This window comes from Schistocerca gregaria, chromosome 1 (genome assembly GCF_023897955.1).
Source record: "Schistocerca gregaria isolate iqSchGreg1 chromosome 1, iqSchGreg1.2, whole genome shotgun sequence".
In the NCBI taxonomy this organism is placed as follows: domain Eukaryota; kingdom Metazoa; phylum Arthropoda; class Insecta; order Orthoptera; family Acrididae; genus Schistocerca; species Schistocerca gregaria.
In genome coordinates this window covers 547,259,643-547,279,623 of record NC_064920.1, presented here as the reverse complement: position 1 = coordinate 547,279,623, position 19,981 = coordinate 547,259,643, and the positions used below count along the sequence as shown (strand labels likewise).

Here is a 19,981-nt window from a genome sequence, read left to right as displayed (position 1 = left end):
AAATTGTAAGGGCTGTTTTAAAAGTTAACAGGAGATATTCCATGGAAGTTTATTTTGATAGTGATGTATAAGATCTCCACAAAGATTAAGAGTGATAAATGAATGTACTTTCTACCACAAAATAGCTTAAAGCACTTAAAAACAAAGGTAAAATTAAATAATGACTTTCCATTGGGTAACTGTAGGTATTATAGCAGATATTATAAACATCCCCAGCATGGAAACATTGTTCCAGAAGAGAACAATTAGCAAATGGGCATGGCAAGATCTAAATAGAACTAAAAATTAAACTGACTACATATTTTTTTAAAGAACAAAGAACTTTAGCAGGGCCTGATGGACCCAAAATATTTTCAAAATTTTAAGTAATCATAGACCAATAAAGTGAGGAGAAAAAAGGAATACAAAGCTGTAAATAACTGGATAAGGTAAGAAAACAGAAATATATATTATGATAAGTTATAAAGAATAGGGAGGTATACTAGATTAAATAAGACAAGTTCAACATCTTAAAATTATTTATAGATAGTGGGGAAAAGAGTAGTGGAAATATGGAGATGAGCACAAGGGAGAATCAGGACATAATTCAACTTATAGAAGACAATATCACCAAATGTTTATTAGGTCTTGTTGTATAAATTAAACTATTGTATTACAGTACAAGTTCATTATTGTGTAAACTGATGGTTTCATACCTAATTCACCAACATTATCTGAAATTATTTGTTGAAAAGTCCAGGTGATGTATTCATATTTTCCTTCATTAATAATGATGAACATAGAAATCATCAATGCCACATATAAATCTTAGAAAATATTACAAATATAACCACAATATGCTGAAAACCTGTAGTAAACAATGAATAATAATTTTCTTGGTAGTTATGTTATGACCTTTACAGGATCATTTTATAGTTTGTGTAATACAAATTTTGTACTGATACATACTGAATAAATTTATGACTGTGCATTCTAATAATGAATGTACAAAAACTCATCAAATGTACAACACAGATATAATGAGTTCTGCTAATAAAAGCACTCATATATGCATGTTTTCCCATATATGTCAAGCTTGATGCCATTTAGATTCTAAGTGAAGATGTTCAGTCATTTGTTGTCAATATATGGTTACCAGATATCATCATCATCTTCGGGAGATTCTGCTGTGTGTGTTACTTTTATATTCTCTAGAGGTTCAGGTGGAAATTCGGGTGGCTTGTCTTTCTCCAGAGAAGACACCTGAAGAGTGGCAGGTTTTTTGAAGTCAGTCTTATACTGACTGCCATCTGGAAGCAGCCAAAGTATGGGTGTTTAGTCTCAGAATATTATAATTGTTATTTTTTTCTACAGACCAGTTCATTTTTAAATAATAAAAATTTCACAGTCAAAGATGGACCATAAAAATTTCACAGTCAAAGATGGACCATTATTTGTTTCTTCCACCCCAAAAATATAATTACTTGGTATAATTAACACTTAAGAAATTTAATCACTCAAAATCCAGTATGGAAAAATATATATTAATTGTGATCGTCTCTGCTGGAGTATTACTATACAGTATGGGATTCTTATCAGATAGGACTGACAGAGAACATTGAAAAAGCTAGGAGAAGGGTAGCTCATTTTGTATTACCACAAAATAAGGGAGACAGTGTTCTTTTATTTAAGTGAGTTGAGTTGACAATCATTAAATCAAGTGTTTTTGGTTGTGGCAAAATCTTTTTGTGAAAGCTCAATTACTTACTGTCTCCTCCAAATGCCAAAACATTTTCTTGCTACCTCTTACATAGCAAGAAGTGACCACCATAATAAAATAAGAGAAATCAAAGATCACACGGAAAGATATGGATTTTCAATTTCCCCACGTGCTGATCAAGAGTAGAATGGTCAATAAATAGTTCAAGTGTAGTTCTATGAACCCCTCCCCCCAAATCACAAACAAAAGTAGTTCTATGAACCCCAAACAAACATTTAAGTGTGAATTGCAGAGCGATCAAGTAGATGTAACACTCATGCATGATTGGGATTGCTGTCACTGCAGTTTGCCTCATTCTCTGGCAGTTTTGCAGCTCAAAATTGATGATACATGTACCATGGAATTAGTGTGAGAAATTCAAGGTTGTATGACGCAAAATACTATCAATACAAAGGTGCTAATGCCATGAATAGTGGGTTCATAGATGATGCTGGATTGCCGAAACTACAATGAAGTTAGAATACTTTATTTATTATGATAAACTCATAAAAAATTATTAATATGACAATATTAAGAAGAAGCACAGTTTGTTTTCATTTCTGTTGGTCTTTTCTGGTTATTTGTTTTGTTTGCCATGGTACTGAGCTGAAACTGCTACTAAAGTACATTGCTAACCACAAATGATGTCACATTTTCGGTTAATAGTTTTTCTGAATCACTGAATATTGGAAATACATTTTTTTTCCCTTCAAGGACAGCATCTCACAGCATATTATGAATGCAGCAGGCACTGATTATTAAACATTCTGTCACTTATGATTTAATCTTCTCTGAAGCAAAAAGTATTTGCAAAACTTCATTTTGGGACACAAGGGTGATCCTCATTACCAACAAACACTGTCTGCCTGTGTCCATTCATACGAATGGACAGTTTGTTGCTCGTCATACCCACACAGAAAGCTTCACAGTGCAGGCAGGTTAGTTGGTAAATCACGTGGGTGCTTTCACACGTGGCTCTGCCTTTGATCGTGTACACCTTCCGGATTACAGGACTGGAGTAAGTGGTGGTGGGAGGGTGCATGGGACAGGTTAAGGGATAAAAAGGACAGGTACACACACACACACACACACACACACACACATATACATATCCATCCGCACATACACAGACACAAGCAGACATTTGTAAAGGCAAACAGTTTTGGCAGAGATGTCAGTCGAGGCAGAAGTACACATGCAAAGATGTTGTTGAAAGACAGGTGAGGTATGAGTGGCGGCAACTTGAAATTAGCAGAGGTTGAGGCCTGGCGGATAACGAGAAGAGAGGGTATATTGAAGAGCAAGTTCCCATCTCCGGAGTTCTGACAGGTTGGTGTTAGTGGGAAGTATCCAGATAACCCGGATGGTGTAACACTGTTCCAAGATGTGCCGTGCACCAAGGCATGTTTAGCCACAGGGTGATCCTCATTACCAACAAACACTGTCTGCCTGTGTCCATCCATGCAAATGGACAGTTTGTTGCTGGTCATTCCCACATAGAAAGCGTCACAGTGTAGGCAGGTCAGTTGGTAAACGCTTGGGTGCTTTCACACGTGGCTCTGTCTTTGATCGTGTACACCTTCCGTGTTACAGGACTGGAGTAGGTGGTGGTGGGAGGGTGCATGGGACAGGTTTTACACCGGGGGCGGTCACAAGGGTAGGAGCCAGAGGGTAGGGAAGGTGGTTTGGGGATTTCATAGGGATGACCCAAGAGGTGACGAAGGTTAGGTGGACGGCGGAAAGACACTCTTGGTGGAGTGGGGAGGATTTCATGAAGGATGGATCTCATTTCGGGGCAGGATTTTAGGAAGTCATATCCCTGCTGGAGAGCCACATTCAGAGTCTGATCCAGTCCCGGGAAGTATCCTGTCGCAAGTGGGGCACTTTTGGGGTTCTTCTGTGAGAAGGTATGGGTTTGAGGGGATGAGGAAGTGGCTCTGGTTATTTGCTTCTGTACCAGGTCGGGAGGGTAGTTGCGGGATGCGAAAGCTGTTTTCAGGTTGTTGGTGTAATGGTTCAGGGATTCAGGACTGGAGCAGATTCGTTTGCCACGAAGGCCTAGGCTGTAGGGAAGGAACCGTTTGATATGGAATGGGTGGCATCTGTCATAATGGAGGTACTGTTGCTTGTTGGTGGGTTTGATGTGGACGGATGTGTGAAGCTGGCCTTTGGACAGATGGAGGTCAACGTCAAGGAAAGTGGCATGGGATTTGGAGTAGGACCAGGTGAATCTGATGGAACCAAAGGAGTTGAGGTTGGAGAGGAAATTCTGGTGTTGTTCTTCACTGTGAGTCCAGATCATGAAGATGTCATCAATAAATCTGTACCAAACTTTGGGTTCTCAGGCTTGGGTAACCAAGGAGGCTTCCTCTAAGCAACCCATAAATAGGTTGGCATATGAGGGGGGCATCCTGGTACCCATGGCTGTTCCCTTTAATTGTTTGTATGTCTGGCCTTCAAAAGTGAAGAAGTTGTGGGTCAGGATGAAGCTGGCTAAGGTGATGAGGAAAGAGGTTTTAGGTAGGGTGGCAGGTGATCGGCATGAAAGGAAGTGCTCCATTGCAGCGAGGCCCTGGACGTGCAGGATATCTGTGTATAGGGAAGTGGCATCAATGGTTACAAGGGTGGTTTCCGGGGGTAACAGAATGGGTAAGGAATCCAGGTATTCGAGAAAGTGGTTGGTGTCTTTGATGAAGGATGGGAGACTGCATGTAATGGGTTGAAGGTGTTGATCTACGTAGGCAGAGATACGTTCTGTGGGGGCTTGGTAACCAGCTACAATGGGGCAGCCGAGATGTTTGGGTTTGTGAAATTTAGGAAGTAGGTAGAAGGTGGGAGTGCGAGGTGTCAGTGAGGTCAGGAGTTTGATGGAGTCAGGTGAAAGGTTTTGTAGGGGGCCTAAGGTTCTGAGGATTCCTTGAAGCTCCGCCTGGACATCAGGAATGGTATTACCTTGGCAAAGTTTGTATGCAGAGTTGTTTGAAAGCTGACGCAGTCCCTCAGCCACACACTCCCGACAATCAAGTACCACGGTTGTGAAATCCTTGTCAGCCAGAAGAATGTTGATGGATTGGTCAGCTTTCAGATCACAGATAGCCTGGGCTTCGGCTGTGGTGATGTTGGGAGTAGGATTAAGGTTTTTCAAGAAAGATTGAGAGGCAAGGCTGGAAGTGAGAAATTCCTGGAAGGTTTGGATAAGGTGATTTTGAGGAAGAGGAGGTGGGTCCCGCTGTGATGGAGGACGGAACTGTTCCAGGCAGGGTTCAATTTGGATAGTGTCTCGGGGAGTTGGATCATTAGGAGTGGAATCAGGATTATTTTTCTTCGTGGCAAAGCGATATTTCCAGCAGAGACTACAAGTGTAGGACAGTAAGTGTTGGTTAAAGCTGAGCTATGTTGATCTTGTGGTGAACTTGGGTTGGTAAACAACGATGTGCACATCGTTGTTTACCAACCCAAGAACCGAAGAGAGAGAGAGAGAGAGAGAGAGAGAGAGAGAGAGAGAGAGAGAGAGAGCTGCCATCTCCTTAAAAAAAGATTGTTCCTAAGATCAAAGCATACCTGGAATGGCTGGCAGTTGTAATTTGGCTCGTCTTGTTGACAGGAGGCCAGCAGGTGTCCCTGGTACTAAATTAGAGTGCTTCTTCTCTGCAAGTTGAGAACCTCTTGGTATTGTTCCTTCATCATCTTCATTTATTTCAGTAGCCTCTGGTATAGGGCTAATTCCAACAGGGAGAGTGTTTGATTCAACATTATGTTCTTTCTTCCCTGTAAGTTGACTACCTCTACAGGTTCTCTCAAAAGCCATTGAAATATGTTTTTTAAGCCTTGCTATATCCTGCAATGCATCTAGAGAAATTGGTGCTGACCGCTGTTGGTCTTTCACAGATTTTGCCAATGATGTTCGAAGTAAGTATGACACTGCTGCATCAGTTATTTCATCCCAGCCCTATAAAAAATGATTATTCTGAATGGGAGTTAGCATACAAATTTATATCCCAGCCATGTCAGTGATTGGAGGATCCATCAGTACAACATCAAACAATTAATTATTTGCTACACAGTACACTATTGGAGATAATCTTTTAAAAATGGCCATTTCAGCATTTACAACAAAGAAACAAAAGTAAAACATGTATACATACCTGATCATCTGAATCATTTACTGAACAGCTGAGTGCTGAATCAAGATCGGCTACATTGTTCTGTGAAGAAGGATTTTGTAACTTCAGCAGGAAAAGTAGTAGTCGTACACAACAACTAACTTGAATACTCAAATACTTCATCTTTTTTTGGTTTTCTTCTAGAAGGTCAGTAGATATTAAAATTTTTGTATATGTGTCTTTCAGAAGATTTTCCAAGTTATTCATTGGTGTTAGAATTTTATCTTTAAACTTGGTAAGAAGTCTTCGTTGAACAATTCTAAACTGAGCAGCTTTTCGTGCAAGATCTTCCTGTAATGCATAATTTTTACTAAAAAGAAGGAAAGTGTCAGGAAAAATTACCACTCCTATTAAATGTAGCTATTTTACTTATATGAATGAATAATTTTGAAAGAAACATTCACACTGGAGACGCTACAAGCGCATTTAATAGCAACTAATGAGAAACACAGAGTTCAAAAGCAGTAAAATAATTAAAAGAAATGTATATGAAGCATTCTACTTTCAGTTTATACCCTGTATGTAGCTATCAAAATAAAATCTGTTGTAAACTCACTCTGATATCACAGCATCACTTTAGATTGCCGTGGTGATAACAATTGTATATTTTATCTATTTGTGAAACTTATAACACATTACATTTTGTGTATTTTGTCCCTGCTGGTTGTGTGAACTAGAATCATCACCACCATCTACATTTATATGCTACAAGCCACTATCATTCCCCCATTTCCTCTTCTATTTAGGATTGATGCAAGGTGAGAACATTTGTCAGTAAGCCTCTCCAAGAGTTCAAACTTCTCTGATTTTACAGGTGTGTTCATTTTTCAAGAGGTATGTGGAAGGAAGTTATGAGCTGCTTGTTTCTTCTTGGAAAGTGTGCTTTTAAAATGTCAAGAATAAATCTCTGAGTGATGAACACTGCTTATCTTGTAATATGTCACCTAGACCTGGATGAGCATTGCCATGAATCTGATACTGAGTTGCCTAAAATATACTTTCCAATTTTATGATTCCCAGACTGATGTTTGCAAATTTAGGATACAAAGTAAAATGTGGGTAAAAAGATTAGAATAGAAGATTTTAAGATGTATTGCTACAGAAAAATACTGAAAACTAGACAGGTAGATCAAATAACTAATCAGGAAGTACTGAACTTAAATGGAGAAGAAAAAATTGTGGCATAAGGTGATTAAAAGAAGAGATTAGGAGGTAGAATGCTTCCTGAGGCATCAAGAAATTTGGTAATGGAAAAAAACGTGGGGGTAAAAAAAGATAGAGAGAGACTAAGGCATGAGAATGGTAAGCAGGTTAAAAGGATATGGGTTGCATTAATTATGCAAATATGATGGGACTTGCACAGGATAGACTAGTGTGGAGATCTATATCAAACCAGTATTCACACTGAAGGTGGCAATGATGACATCAACAACAAGGTTGAGTCTAGATCTGGCATACTTCCTGTCTCATAAGTTAAAACTTAATACAATTCAATATCCAAGTTGTTGCACCCAGAATGGTGAAGAGTGTGAAACAAAATGTAACTGCGATTGTATGTAACCAGTTAAAATTGTGTACTGGATTAGGATTCAGATCTATTCCATGAGCGGAATGCGAGCAACCACTATGCCATTCAAGTGCACATCACAAACTGACTCAAAGCTTTAGTTGTCATCAAAAGTTCCTCCCCAGAGTACAGCAGAAAAGCAGAAACAGGTCTGAAAAGTTGAAGCTTTCAGTTGGTCTGTCGAGTGTGCTTGGATGGCATATTGGTTGACAGAACACGGCCCATGAAAGATGGGGCCTGGATTTGAATACCAGTCTGGCATACAGTTTAAGCTTGTCATGTACAATAATCACAGCAAATACTCTACTTAGAATAAAAGAATTGCTTCTCAAACTTTAGCTATATTGAAATTCCACAAACACAATGTGACATTGTGAAACAATAGCCTAAAACAGGTTTATTTGCACAAATATTCTCTTAACTAAGTGCCAAACAAATACTCCAAATTTCACAGAATGTCCCAGTGGTTAAAACTATAGCATCATCAGTAAAAATCTGAACCTCCACATTAGAGAATATTGCTTCATTTACTGCCATAAAGATATAGGTTATATGCTGTGGTATTGATGGTAGTCCAACATTCATTGTTGTTTCTTGAGAATACGAAGGTGTTAATACAATGTCCACATGAATTCTACCAATCACTGTGGTGCAGTGATTAAGGTACTGGGTTCACATTCAGGAAGATTGGGATTCAAATCCCCATCCAGCCAATCAAGTTTCGGTTTCACGTGGTTTCTCTAAATTTTACTTCCCCAGTCTGAGATTGTGAACATGTCTACTGACCACATCAATAGTAAGATGTCAAACCTTACTCTTACTTCCTTTTTCCGCATAAATTACATGTGGGGACAGCCAATGTAATCAGAATAAGCAAAGAAATCTTTGAGAATCTTGTAATCTCCATCTGTGCTCTCTGAGCCATTATCAAATGTGAAGCAAGGATACTTTTTATTATGATAAATATTAAAGTATTTTCCATTCCATTTTATTCATGAATGGAGCATGAAATGTCTGCCTGTATGCAAGTCATTATTACTTTTATCTTCACAATATCTATGAGACTGATACACAGAGGACTCAAGAATACTTATAATTTCCACCCAGAAATTTTCTAAGTAACTCATTAGATATCCACACAGTGCCTGTCTTCAGATGTTTCTCACCAGTTTACTTTTAGAACCCTGGGGTGTAACGAGCTTCAGGTAATGGGGCACCCTAATCCTTATCTTATCTGAGCAATGTGCTACATTATTAATAACCTCATCATTGATGAGACAGCAAGTCTTAATCTTCCCTTTTCTAAAAAAACGTTGTCCCAAATTAATTTCAAATATTTCAATGGCACTGAGGGTTTACCTCAGTGAGAGCCAAGGGAGGGCAGCCATCAGCCATCCCCCATTCCCCATACCTCACCCCACATCTGCAAAATGGATATTGACTGCTAGGAAGCACACACAGAACTATTTATCATGAACTCTTAAGCCTGTTTCATCATTCACCGTCAAATGTAACATTAGTTAACCTTCTTTCTCTGCCTGCCCCATGTATCTGCATTTACCTGTTTAGGTCACTTTTGTATCATGCCATAGAAATGACTTTCAATGTATCCAGCAGCTTTTGACCTGCATTGTATATTTTGTGCCATTGTGAAACTATGTCATCATCATCGTAATCCTCTGATTTATGTACTTCACACTTTTCTCAAAAGATGTTGAAATATTTACTTCTGTACTCCCAAATGTCTGGCACAGACCACAAGCATCCATTTTTCCCTAAATCATTTTCTTTACTCCTCAATTTTCTAAAATAGAGAAATAATTGTGACTGAAGCTGATGACAATGAAGAACCATGACACTTATAGTGTGCACAGATTTAGTACAGTAAGTGCTTGTGAAGGGTTGAAAGTGCAGTGTCATTGTGGATGAAAATGGAAATGAAAGGAATGAATAGCATGATATAACGAAGTTTCCTTCTCTCAAAATGGCCAATAGAATCAAGTGACTGTTAGAGAATCATCAACATTATCCTGTGCGTTACTTCATAGGGCTCTGTGAAAACACCTGAAATTTAATCAGGGACTTTGTGTCACAGTATGGTGATCAGGAGCTACATAGTGCCATATCTTAGGATCTGCGTGGTGCCACTTCCTTACTAATCAGATTTCATCATGAAAATTTCTCCTACCATCAATAATAAGAGCAGTTATCTCATGGATAAGCAAAGCCAAAATCTAGTGGATCTGACTGTAGAGTTGTAGCTCATATCCTTACAATTAATTAAAATGAAATTTGTCTTCTATTGTAAATAAAAGTGTATTTATAACTGAATATCTTATAAGCAATCATTCTTCCCATTCTTCATATGTGAATGGAATTGGAAAAAGGACTAAGAACTGGTACAGTTGGAAGTAACCCCTGTCATGCCTTTCTCTATGGTTTCCAGACTGTGAGTGTAGATGTAAATAACTTGGTGATACTAATATATAAACACAAAAATGAGGACCAATATGTGGGTTTCTCTCACCCTAAGGTCTGAGTGGCCTGCAATTCCTCTATGACCTTTACCTCCTTCCTCCCAAACAAAGAAACTAATAATGCCAAAATCCAAGCTAGTTTCGTGTACTTTTATATGCATTTATTGCCAGTAATAGAAAGTCACTTAATGAAAATAGGTGAAGCAAAAAGCAAAGCTCCATATTTTGGCCAGATGGGCCAATCGGTACCAACTAACTATCAATCACCTGCTACCAATGGTGTCGTTTGGATGTGGCACAGAGGGGCATGGGAGCAGCACAATGCACTCCCAGGCATCAGCTTTCTAGACCTTGGAGTCATTTCTTCTCATTCAAGTAACTCCTGAAATGGCATCACAAAGCTGAGTGCACCCCATTCCAGCCCTATCACCAAGAAAAACTCCATGGCAGTACCAGAAGTTGAACCTGGGTCTTCCACATAGCAGCCAAACATGCTGACCACTGAGCTACAGAATATAAGTACCAGTTACCAATGCCATCTCATAATTTTATGATTTTCTCGAGTGAATTTTTCCTTTTGATATAATTAACTATGTCCTTTTATGTACTGTAAGTGACACTTTGTAACACTGCTTAAGAAAGGCATGTATGATTCTCTGACAGTATAAGTAACTGACATAGAAGCCTTTTATCTTTAATTACTAGGTGCTACCTGAAGGTTAAATAAAATCACATTGTATGAGATTTTTATTTGCCACAGTCACCTTCAAAGTAGTCCCCTTGGGAGCTCAGACAGCAATCCCAGTGCTTCCGCCATAAACAGAATGCATCCTGAAAATCTATTTTACTCAGATTGTTCAGCATCACTTGCAATTCCACTTCAACCTTCTCTATCATGCCAAATTTTAATCCCTTCAACTTCATTTCTGACTTGGTAAGCAGAGAGGAATAGCACAGAAACAAGACAGGGGAATACAATTGATGAGGAAGAACTGCTGTGTTGTTTTTTTACCAAAAAACTGCTGCATGATGAAAGTTGTATGTGGCCTCTCATTGTCATGATGAAGGACCCAATCATTCATGCACAATTTCGCTGGATGTTTCCTTCTCACATCCTCCCTTAGCCATCATAGGACAGCACCAGATATTGTGGATGGTCCACCTATGATCTTTCACAGCCACATTCTGAACAGCACTGACTTTTTCTGGTATCATGCCAGTAGATGGTCTTCCTGAACATTCATTATCAACAACAGATATTCAGCCATTTTTAAAATGTTTAAACCAGTCATACATTTGGCCCAGGCCCAAACTGTCATTACTAACATTTTGTTTGTTTCTAAGAATGTGTTACCAAGTTTAAAACAGAACTTGATACAGCAAGGTTGTTTTCTCAAGCCAGTCATTGCAAAATCACAAACAGAAGCAAACGTCACAGAGGAAAACTGTCCCCCAACAATAAACATATCTACTTAGATCAAATCTGCTAGGCATACTGACACATGAAACATGTATTACAATGCTCTTAGTGGCATTTGATTGTACTATGATTTATAAGAGCGAGTCATACAAATTTCGGGAACAATTGGATAGGACTCATATTCTGATTTTCTCTGGACATTATTTATTGGTAACAAATATACAATATAACTTATTCTTACTGAAAGTATAAAAATAGTAATAGTAAATTAAAAATGAGTACAACATTTTCCTAAGAAGTACTTGCCTCTAATTTAAATGATTCTTTTCTACATCTGAAGCGAGCTTCTACAGCCTCGAACAGTTCCTGCAGAGGTAATGATGAAGTGTAGCCACACGAGAACTGCTTGTTTTTAGCAAAATGCTTATTAAGTCTGTGCACCAACTGGTATACAAAAAGGCACAGAGATGAAAATGTATTGCACTGAAGATGATATTGTTGCGAAGATTTTACAGTAGAGATTGTGACTATATTTTTTTCCAAAAAACATGGTGCAAATCCAACACTAGAAACAGTTTCAGGTCCTGAATCTTCAAATGAAAATTCTGAAATTAGAAATGTATACCTCCTTGAGTTATCTCTGAATTGCTTGTAACTTTATAAGACAAACAAGATAATTTCTCAGTCTTACCTGGGAAAAGTACCAGTGGTTCAACAATAGGCAGATTTGAATTAATTGCTATTTTGAATTCAGCATTTTTTTCTGGGGCACATGGCTTTGCTACAAGCTTTAGTGGAAGTTGTGCAAAATGTTGCAAGATTCGTGGAATGCTCCTGCTGTTTGTAACATATGAAGTAACAACTCTCATCTCCAGAGAAGGGACATCACCCGGCTGAGATAAATATATGTATGTCGTCCAATGAAATTCTCCACCTGAAACAAAAATAATCTTGTGTGAGGCCTAAGTGCATATGACTGTAATCATCTGTCAAAGAAAAAGTGACATAAAGGATGTTCTTGAAATATAGTGTCCCATGGTTACAGTAATATGAGGCTCTGTTATTTGGCCACAAGAAACAGTCGTCCAATTTCACAAGCAGAGAGCATATAACAAAAAAGAGTTTCTCAGAAATGATGATTATAATTATGAAGGTAATCTTAAATAATTCAGCATTCTTAGATTTTTCCCATTTTGTGTTTATATGCTGTGCATGGCTTTCAAGAAACTGAAGCAGTAGCCAATTGTGATTCCATTTTTACAATGGAAAGAGAGTTTCACTTAAACAAATATTAATAATGCTGACAAGGATAAAAGAAGAAAGACTTTAAGCTCAACAAGTATATGAATTCACAGGCAAAAGACATTAGCCATTTTAAGCTTTAAATGTTCCCCATAACAAAGCGAAATATTTTCCAAGTGAAAATTTGCACCAGTACCTGTAGTATCAATATGAAATGCCACAGATTTCCTCAGCAGACCATAACCGTGTGTAATATACATGTCTATTAATTGTTCTTTTCGTCTTTAAATAACCAGTATTGCTTTTTACAGAAGAATACAGCATTATATGAAGACAGATTACTACTCATCAAAAGAAATGTCGCTGTACTGTTACTCTATAACTACTACTGATCTGAATATCTTTTATAATTGAACAAATCCGATTATCATTGTGGAAGAGGCATGTCAGCAGACTGCAGTGAAAGAAATATTAGTAATTCATTTGTCATAAGTTTCTCCACTTGACAGCTTGTCAAGCCTGCATAAATGCATTACAAATGCACTGCAGTGTCACAAATGAATATTGGGTGAAGTGAAACAGGACAATATAAAATGTACCTACTTACAGTAGAATGAAAGTTACCTGTCCTTTTTTCCCAGTATCCATCTTACCTTTTTCTCACATTGTTGTCTTTTGTTTTCACTTCAAGCTAATTGATATGTGCTACAATTTTCCATATTACTGTTTCCATGTTGCTGGTTCCTACTATCATGTTTACGTCTACATCTAAATAATGTATTTTATGGACTACAAGATGCACTTTTTTCATCAAAAATTGCCCCCAAAATTCAGATGCATCTTATACTCAAAATCAATAAAAAATATCCAGTGCTTGATTTAAAATTCCACCCAGTCTTAAAAAGATCCAATATTCAATGTCATGGGAAATCTATTCTATCTGCCAACATTGGATTCATTCAGCAGCAGCAGTGCACCAATGTGACAAACATGAGTTGCAGGGATTCAAAAGCTTTATTGAGGAAGAGTTCTCTTCTTGTGCTAGATCAGTTCAGTAGCCATTTGAAAGAAACTGAGACAGGAAAATACAGAGCTTGCTGTTATTCCAGGAGGACTTACCCCACAACTGCAACCTCACTATGCCTCAATAAATACACCATTTAAAGTGCATGTGAGTTAGAAATGGAACAAATGGATGATGGATGAAACCTAACATGAATTCATGGCGAAGGGAGCTTTAAAATGATCAACAATCAAATAAGTGTGTCAAGGGTAAAAGAGTCATGGTTTGGAGTGAGAGAAAACGTTACTGTTAAATCTTTCAAGAAGTGCAACATAAGTAATGCATTTGATGGCAGTGGAGACCATGACAAAGAGGAAGAAGAAAGTGTAGATGATGATTTTCATGGATTTTAAATGTCAGTTCGGTTTTATAAGCTGACAACTTTTTCTCAGGCTTTGCAGTCTAATAATAACAATGGTAAAAATGTTATTTTTTTAAAAATTGCTTAAAAATTAAGGTCCATCTTATAGTCCACTTGCAAATAGAGCAAGGGAAAAATGACTATCTATATGCCTCCATACAAGCCCTAATATCTCATATCAAAATTTATTTTGGCAGCAGTAGAATTTTTCTGCAGTCAGCTTCAAATGTTGATTCTCTAAATATTCTCAATAGTGTTCCTCAAAAAGAATGTCAATTTTGCTGTGTCTTGCTACTAGTGCACCAAGTCTAGTGTCACTGCGTATGTTTATTTGAATCAGCTGCCAACTGTATCAGAGCAAGGTGGCTGCTGGAGGCCACCTATGGGAGGCATGCACACAGCGCAGTCTCTGCCACACCATTTGCAGGCAACTCACACATATATCTGTGCAGAGCAGTGCTGACTGATATCTCTATGTTGTTCTGGTTTGTACCATGCACATCAGTTGGTTTGTGTCTTGTGGAGTCTCAAGAGTCTTTTCCATTATTGTGCAGATGTTATTAATAAAGCCCTATTTGTGTGACTTGGATCAGTTTTATGTATTACTTGGTTTCTACACAACTGGTGATGGGTTTGGCACAGTTTCTGCAATTGCAGTCTTCAAGTGCAATTTCATCAAGTTTACCCAGTATGAACACATTGCTACCTTATTGAACAGTTTACTTTGGCTGTGACCACTTTGTTGGCTTCTATTAACAGACAGGATACTGTTCCACTGGTCCATCCACCCAATTTTCCTCTGTATTATGATTCAGACAGAGAATTGTGAAACTTACAAGATAAATAAATCACACATCATTTTTTGGCTTTTGGTGTGACTCGAGCTTTAGCAAAGCCTTCTTTCTCTCATAGATTCCGCGTATGTTGTAGCAATTATTGTGTCACCTTGCCCCTTTACAAGAACTGGCAGTTCTTACTTTTGATCACATGTGCAGCATATTGTCCAGCTACTATTGCAAATGAATGCATGTCATAGCAGTGCAAGATGAATTCTATTGGTGCCGCAAGAAACCAAACCAGCCATACAGGGCCTGGGCAGTCGAACTTTACAGTCTAAGCTGTAAGAGTCAATTTGTTACTGATGCCCATAATGACTCTTATGCAGACTCTGTGGTGCATGACACAATTGTCTGATTAGCTCCAGACAAGGAAGTGCGGTAAAAGGCTTTACTCTGTGAAAAACCCATGTTGGCAGAAGTTTTGCAAATAGCACAATCCTTTGAAGTTTCTCTGCAGTGAGTGACCAAATTGAAGCATGGGGTGATGTGGCAGTAGTGTCACAAGGACAACACTAGGACAACACACAGCTTGCATGTGGAAGTGGCTGTGGTGGCTGTAAGCATGCAGGCCCAGTGCCAAGCAGACCAAGGCGGAACCAAACAGCTGCGATTGCCACAGCACCAGCATCAATGTTCCCTTTTCCATCTTGTCCTTTCTGTTTTTTTCCAGCATGAATGTTAGGTGTTCCCTAAGCACTGTGCTACTTGTAATGCTTGCCAGAAGAAAGACCACCTTCCCTCCATGTGTCATTCACCAAAGGTTGCTCAGGATATGGAAGTGGATGCAAACTGTGCGACTCCAATGCTTGTGACTTCTCCCAAAAGTTGTTCATCGAGTTAAGTGTTTTTTGCCAAGTGGTCTGGCTACAGGTCGACACAGGTGCTGCCGTGATGTTATTGAATTCTCAAACCTATGTGAGTTAAGGTTCACTGCCATTGACAGTGACTGCGCAGAAGCTGGTCCCTTACAACAAGCAGAACATTGCACTGTTAGAACAATTTACAGCATCTGCCTCTTACAAGTCAGTGGTTCGTTCCATTACATTTTTGGTTGTTGCTGAGACCGGTATTGAGAGCTTGTTTGGGATCAACGCATTTCAGGCATTTTGATCTACTATCACTGATCCAGTTCATCTTCTTTCTGATCAGGTACCATATTGGATAGGCTTCAATCTCTAGAGAGGTTCAACCTGTTTTGGCTAGTGAATGGTCATCTCCATTGTTCATAGTTTGGAAGCCATCTGGGAAACTTCGCCTCTGTGATGACTACAATACTACTGTCAACGTGCTGTTAATCATGGACACATGTCCTCTCCCATGCTAGGAGCAACTGTTGGCAAAGATATCAGGTGGCCAGTATTTTTTTAAATCTGATTTGTCTAAAGTTCCTGTGAATGAAGAGTCTTAGGGAGTTCTAGTTTTGAATACTCCTTTTGGTCTCTACCAATATTTGCACCTTCCTTTTGGTGTGACTAGTGCCCCAGCTATTTTCCAACTATTTTTAGAGAAAGTGACTATGCCTGTCCTGAATTGCATTAATTATCTGGATGACATTTTTGTCATGGGCTCCTCCGTAGTCAATCATTTGAAAAATTTGTGCACTTTGTTTCCTGTCTTACAGTCCACAGGCTTACGGTGCAACCTCATGAATCTCAATTTTTTCAACCTTCTATTGTTTATTTGGTATTAAAGGTCTTGCGGGCTGAGGTTTGTGCTCCACCAGACCACATCTCCGCTGTTACATTTATGCCTCACTCCTCGTCCATAAAGGAACTTGAGGCCTTCCTAGGGAAGATAGCCTACAGCAATAAATTCCTGCCAGAGGCACCCACATTGGTGCATTCATTGCATGCCTTGTTATGCAAAGAATGTACCTTTTTGCTGGTACCTGGCTTGTAAATAAGCTTTTCAAAAGTTGAAATACAAACTCCTCTCAGTCTCTTGTTTAGCTTCATTCAGACCAGCACATAGTTTTAGTAGCTGATACCTCACAGGATTGCCTCAGCACAGTCCTAGAGCACCAATATGCTGACGGCTCTGAATGACCTGTTGCTTTCACCTCTAAATATCTCACTGTGGCCCAGCAGCATTACTCTCAGCTGGGAAAAAGGCTCTCCAGAAATTTCATGTTTTTTGTATGGGTTCAAGTTTCAGCTCATTACTGACCATAAACTTTTGGTTTCCTTGTTTAACCCACACATTTCCTTGCCTGACAAGACAGCACACTACCTAAAATTTTGGGTGCTGCTCTTGTCTTGCTACAATTATAAATCCATTTTCGATCTATGTGTAAACATGCCAGTGTTCCTGTGGGCCCTGATCGTGGCTTTGATCATGAAGTATTGCTTTACTTCCATATTAATACCAAAGCACATGCCATAGTCGAGGGTTTTCCAACTAAGAGCTCAAGTGTAACAACTGCCATTGTTGCTGACCTGGTTCTCCACCTGGTGGTTCAGATTGTTGAACAGGGCTGGACAGATAAACTGCCAGGAAGGCTTCGGACTCCCTGCACGACTATTTTGCCTTATGGTATTGCCTCACTGTTTTTGATGTGTCTTGTTGTCCACAGAAGACCACTCCCCCAGAGTAGTCATTCCCACTGTGTTATGATGTGAGGTTCTACGCCTTCTCCACCAGGGGCACTAGGGAGTTCTGTGTGATAAAATGTTGTCTAGGAGACACATTTTTTGGCCAGGGATTGATGGTAAAGTCATCTGTTTTGTTGCAGCTTGTGAGCAATGTGCCCAACAGCATGCAGCTCCCAGGGGATCCCTGCCCCCTGACCCGCTCCCCACCAGCCATGTGAAAGCATTCTTGTAGACTTTGTGGGTTCCTTCTTGAATTTCTATTTGCTCTTGGTTGTAGATGCATTTTCCCAGTTCCCTTACATCCTGTGGTGTGTGTTGACATCAGCGGAGATCACAATATGTACATGCTTGAGGGTTTTTTCTATTGAGGGGTGCCTTGTAACTTAGTTTCCAATAATTGACCCCAGTTAGTTTCTAACATTTTCCAACTGTTTAGTTCCAGTCAGGGCATTCATCAGTTATGGTTCCACCATTCCACCCTCAATCACATGGGGAGGCAGAATTACTAGTGTGCACATACAAGACCCAAATTAAAATTCTGTTGTTGATTCTTCATCGAACGATGCCCTTCCCTATTTTCTGAGCTCCTATCATTTCATGCCTATGGGGCAGTGGTGACTGAGTTGCTTCACAGCTGACAGCCATGTACACACCTCTACCTTCTGTGGTCTGCATCACACCTGCCACAGTTGGGTTCATCAGGCCACTTTGTGCTGGGATCGCCGGTGTGGGCATGAGGATTTGGTCACCAGCCCAAGTGGATACCAGCTGCTGTTGTCCTCCACTGGGGATGCCATCTTTGTGATGTCTGTATGGCCAATGGGCTGGTGGCATGCTGCTTTGATCAGTTGTAACCCCACTCACTGCTGGAAGCTACCAGTTCCTGGTTGCTGCCTCTGTCACCACAGCCCATTTCACCACCCTCTGCCTCGAACCCATCATTGCCTGCTGTGGAGGTGCACCTGTCCCATTGACTTCCTCCTCCACATGTGGTGCCCTGGGGTTCCAACTTCCCGGTGACAGGCTCCAGTCCTCCTTCAGCCTCAGATCCATTGCCCCAGCCTGCTGTTCTGGTTGGGCCACCTGCACCAGCTTCCTCACCCATCATCACTGGTGGGTCCAGCACTGTGTCCTTTGCACTGGGACCTGCGTGCTGATCACAACACAGAGATTGCAATGGCACCCTCCTCTCCAATGCTGTTGTCCAGCATCATGTGGGCCCACCACCCTCGGGCACGCCTGCATTCCCGCGCATTCTGGCCCTGTGCACTGGTGGCTGCCCAGCACTTGTCCTTCTCCTCCATCAGCACTAGCTGCTGCTGCCTTAGAGCCAATGTATGTGTTCTCTCATTGTGCCACTGGCATCTCCTCTGTCACCTGGGCACCCACTTTGCACAAGGAAAAGATATGCTGTATCCTGATACTAATGCATGTGAGTGTGCTGAGTGTGGTGTTGATGCGTGTGTGTTTGAATTGGCCACCAACCACCAACTGCATCAGTGAGGGCCGGCAGCCAGAGCCTGCCTGTGGGAGGCGCACATACGGTGCAGTCTCTCTCGCACCATCTGCAGGTGACTCGCATATATGTATGCACAAAGTAGCACTGACTGATTTCTCTGTGCTGTTCTAGTTTTTATCGGGCACATTTGTTGTTCTGTGTCTTGTGGAGTCCTGAGAGGCTTTTTCGTTATTGTGCACAGGTTATGAATAAAGCTCTATTTGTTCGACTTGGATTGGTTTTGTGTATTACTTGATTACTACAGCCTTCCGTCCTGTGATCTCCAGTTGAGTTCCCAAAGCATCTCTGTAACACTTTCATGTCTTTTGAACCTACCAGTAATAAATCTATTACTGCAGAGGAAATCTCATGAAATCCTTAGATTCTAGTGTTCACTCTACCGATTAGCTTTATAGCTTCCTATAGGTACTGAGACTAGTTGTCAGCTATTGCAGGAAACTCTTGCACAGAAAAGGGGGAGCCACAAGAAAATCTTTCAACTTAGATTTAAAAATTTGGGGTTTAGCAACCATTTTTTTCAGTTCTGCTGGAAGCATATTGAAAATGAAACCATTCTGAATAGTGCACGCCTTTCTGAACAGTACTTGGCGGAGTGTTAGCTAAGTGCAAATTGTTTGTGGTTTAATGTTCACTGAATGACTGATGCAGTTTCTTCCGAATGAGTCAATACTATCAATAGCTATTTCCATAGTGAACTGTATGTACATATAAACAATGGCCTATACAAAGTTCATGAGCTCACAAGCAGGTCTGCCTGACCAACCTTTTCTGAGCTAAGAATATTCTTGATGAGTTCATACAGCTGTCCCACAACTATGATACCAAACATGATAATACAGTGACAGTAAGAAAACTAAATAAGTCTTAGCATTACATTGTCAGAGACAACTGAATTCATTCTTATGGTGAAGTTAGTAGCATTCAGTTTTCGCACAAGATCTTGAATGTGATGTTCCCAAGAAACATTGTGCTGGATGAACATACAATCCTGAGAATGCAGC

At 39.8% G+C, this 19,981-nt stretch overlaps 1 protein-coding gene across 3 annotated transcripts in view; it reads right to left on the bottom strand.

Annotated features, from left to right (window-relative positions):
- Window positions 1–423: 423 nt before the first annotated feature.
- The window catches only part of LOC126355929 (protein PTHB1), a 126,937-nt gene continuing 107,379 nt past the window's right edge, over window positions 424–19,981 (bottom strand). For 2 of the 3 annotated variants that reach the window (XM_050006508.1, XM_050006517.1), the window contains 5 exons: window positions 12,057–12,299; window positions 11,668–11,970; window positions 5,884–6,188; window positions 5,300–5,687; window positions 426–1,289 (listed from right to left, as the gene is read on the bottom strand). In XM_050006508.1, coding sequence (XP_049862465.1) covers window positions 1,132–1,289; window positions 5,300–5,687; window positions 5,884–6,188; window positions 11,668–11,970; window positions 12,057–12,299 — 1,397 coding nt within the window. In that variant the 3' untranslated portion in view covers window positions 426–1,131. Of the gene's footprint in view, window positions 1,290–5,299; window positions 5,688–5,883; window positions 6,193–11,667; window positions 11,971–12,056; window positions 12,300–19,981 lie in introns of all 3 variants that reach the window. The other variant, XM_050006500.1, reaches the window with a different exon arrangement.